Genomic DNA, 3546 nt, shown 5'->3' on the forward strand with positions numbered 1-3546 from the left:
CCTGAAGCAGCAGGACACGCAAGTCCGAAGGGCGAATGCAGCGGCGAAGCCTTGGACACTGCAAAGGAAAAGCTGTTGGAAGTCCTCGAGGGAGGGGAGGAATTCGTCTCCAAAAGGAAAGCTGGCGTGCTCGGACAAATGGCACGAAGCAGAAAATCTCCGGGAACCACGAGTGATGCGAATGAGCGGCAAACCGGGAGGTGAATGTTGTGCTTATCACTAGGCCATGGGCCACGGCACGGAGGAATGCCGCACGTTGCAGCGCGAGGTGAGAAAGCTGATAGCGGCAGGGAAACCTATTAGGGCACAGGGTGGTAATGCTTTGACACCTATAGGAATAAACACGAACGCCGGAGGGTTTAGAGGAGGAGGAGTCACTAGTGCAGCTAGAAAGCGCCACGCTAGGGCGGTGAACGCAGTCACGGAGGTCCCTTTCGGTTTTTCACATCCAGACATTACTTTTTCATCCAATGACTTCTTTGGAGTAAAGCCGCATCTGGACGAACCGATTGTAATCCTCCTTCGCGTTAACCAACTCAATGTACAACGAGTAATTTTGGACCAGGGGAGTTCAGCGGACATCATTTACGGCGAAGCATTTAATCGGCTTGGTTTGAATGAGGGAGACCTCACTCCTTATGCAGGGACTCTGGTGGGATTTGCAGGCGAGCAAGTATGGGTGAGAGGCGTCCTTGACCTTGACACCACATTTGGCGAGCGTGAGAACGCTAAGACGCTAAAGGTGAGATACCTGATCCTTGTAGCGAAGGGATCTTACAACATGATAATTGGCAGAAACACTTTGAACCAATTGTGCGTCGTGATCTCGACGGCACATTTGGCGGTTAAATATCCTTTGCCAAATGGACGAATTGGGAGAGTTGCCGTGGACCAGAAAACTGCGAGGGAGTGCTACTGCAACGCAATAGATCAGTATGGGAAAAGGAACGCCTCGGTAGGAAACCGATTCAACAAAGTCGAGGCACCGGAAGAGAACCTAGATCCAAGGGGCGAAGGGCGAGTCAACAGGCCCACGCCAATCGAGGAAACCAAGGAGCTGAAGTTTGTCGAGAAAGTGCTCAAAATAGGGACCAGGCTGACTGAGGAGCAGGAGGGGAGATTATCAAAGCTGTTGGGCGAAGATTTGGATCTTTTTGCTTGGAGTCACAAGGACATGCCAGGAATAGACCTGGACTTTATTTGCCACAGGCTGGAGCTGAATCCCGGAATCAAACTAGTGACTCAAACACGTCGACGAATGGGCGATGAAAAGGAGAAAGCAATCCAACAAGAGGTAAACAAATTACTGGCAGCAGACTTTATCCGGGAAATTAAGTATCCTACCTGGCTGGCGAATGTGGTGATGGTAAAGAAGGCAAATGGGAAATGGCGAATGTGTGTGGACTACACAGACCTGAATAATGCATATCCAAAGGATTCTTACCCATTACCAAGCATAGACAAGTTAGTGGATGGGGCGTCTGGAAATGAGTTGTTGAGTCTGATGGATGCATATTCGGGATATCACCAAATTCAGATGCACCCGTCTGATGATGATAAAACGACCTTTATGACCGCCAGGGTAAACTACTGTTATCAGACCATGCCTTTCGGACTGAAGAATGCGGGGACGACATATCAACGGTTGATGGATAGGGTATTCCAGGGCCAAGTGGGAAGGAACATGGAGGTCTACGTTGATGATATGATCGTAAAGTCAGTTTTAAGATCAAGCCATCACGAGGATTTAACAGAAGCTTTTGGCAGGCTCTGAGAGCACAACATGAGGCTCAATCAGGAGACGTGTTCTTTTGGTATACAGGGCGGGAAGTTCGTAGGCTTCATGATTACGTCAAGAGGAATTGAGATCAACCCAGATAAGTGCAAGGCGATCCAGGAAATGAAAAGCCCAAGTAGTGTGAAGGAGGTGCAGCGCCTGACGGGGCGGATTGCAGCCATATCCAGGTTTCTCCCTCATTCGGGCGACAAGTCGGCTCCGTTCTTCAAATGCCTCAAGAAGAACGCGACGTTCGAATGGAGTTCGGAATGTGAAGAAGCCTTTACTCGCCTTAAAGAAATGTTGTCTGCACCGCCCGTTATGTCGAATCCTGTCCAGGGTCTTCCTTTGCATTTGTATTTTTCCGTCAGCGATCATGCGATCAGCTCGGTAATCCTCCAGGAGGTAGATGGAGAACAAAAAATAGTTTACTTTGTAAGCCATACACTCCAAGGGGCGGAAATCAGGTATCAGAAGATAGAGAAGGCGGCGCTCGCCGTCCTCGTTACCGCCATACGCTTAAGACCTTACTTTCAAAGCTTTCAGGTAAAAATAAGGACTGATCTTCCTCTGAGACAGGTGTTGCAGAAGCCATATTTGTTAGGAAGACTCGTCGCTTGGTCGGTTGAGTTATCGGAATACGGTTTGCAATATGACAAAAGAGGGAAGGTCGGTGCGCAGACTTTAGCTGATTTTGTGGTGGAGTTAACGCCCGAAGACGTTGAGAAGGTGAGCACGCAGTGGACGTTGTTTGTTGATGGGTCATCGAACGACAGCGGAAGTGGAGCAGGGGTCACGCTACAAGGACCTGGGGAGTTAGTATTAGAGCAGTCCCTCAGATTCCAGTTTAAAGCCAGCATTAATCAGGCAATGTATGAGGCTCTGATCGCAGGTTTGAAGCTAGCAATTGAGGTGCAAATCGATAGTTTGCTGGTTAGAACGAACTCGCTGTTAGTAGCAAACCAAGTAAACGGGGAATTCCATGTGAAGGAACCAGCCTTGATAAAATATCTGGAGCGCGTACAACTATTGATGGGTCGATTGCAAGAGTTCGTAGTTGAGTTCATGCCAAGGGCGCAAAATCAAATGGCGGACGCCCTAGCAAGATTGGCAAGCACTCGAATGCCCGGAAATAATCGAAGTGTGATTCTAGAGACACTCGCCAATCCTAGCATAGAAGGAGAGTTGGTAGCCTCAATTGACCGCCAAAAAACTTGGATGGACCCCATCGTAGACATCTTGGTAGGAGAGCCAAGTGAGGTAATGAAGTACTCAAAGGAACAAAGGAGAGAGGCGGGACACTACACGTTACTTGATGGGATACTCTTTCGACGAGGATTTAGTTCGCCCCTCCTTAGGTGTCTTCCACCTGGGAAATATGAGGCTGTTATGGCAGAAGTTCACGGGGGGGTTTGCGCTAGTCACATCGGAGGAAGGTCTCTGGCAAGCAAAGTCCTCAGGGCAGGTTTTACAACATGACGCAACACTTAACCACAGGGGAAACTTCAGGATGGCCTATGGGGCGGACGCTATGTTGCCCGTAGAAATAGACAACAGTTCTTGGCGAACAGCGCCGCAGTTTGAGGGTGAAAATTCTTCCAACATGGCGGTGGAGTTAGATTTGTTGTCGGAAACACACGATGAGGCTCGCATTAGAGAGGCTGCGATGAAGCAGCGAGCCGCGGCGAAGTATGACTCGAAAGTGCGACCGAGGGCGATGCAGGAGGGGGACCTGGTGCTCGAGAAACGGACCGAGAACACTGGGAATA

General features: G+C 49.5%; 2 protein-coding genes across 2 annotated transcripts; both read left to right on the plus strand.

The window, feature by feature from the left end:
• The first annotated feature begins 226 nt into the window (after positions 1–226).
• Positions 227–1774, plus strand: LOC130740954 (uncharacterized). The gene has a single exon (XM_057593691.1). It carries the CDS (start codon positions 227–229, stop codon positions 1772–1774), a length of 1548 nt encoding a protein of 515 aa, XP_057449674.1.
• Positions 1775–1900: 126 nt separating this feature from the next.
• LOC130740961 (uncharacterized) lies at positions 1901–3256 on the plus strand. The gene has a single exon (XM_057593703.1). The coding sequence runs from the start codon at positions 1901–1903 to the stop codon at positions 3254–3256; it is 1356 nt and encodes a 451-aa protein (XP_057449686.1).
• The last annotated feature ends 290 nt before the right edge of the window (positions 3257–3546 follow it).

Source organism: Lotus japonicus, chromosome 1 (genome assembly GCF_012489685.1).
Source record: "Lotus japonicus ecotype B-129 chromosome 1, LjGifu_v1.2".
Taxonomy (NCBI): domain Eukaryota; kingdom Viridiplantae; phylum Streptophyta; class Magnoliopsida; order Fabales; family Fabaceae; genus Lotus; species Lotus japonicus.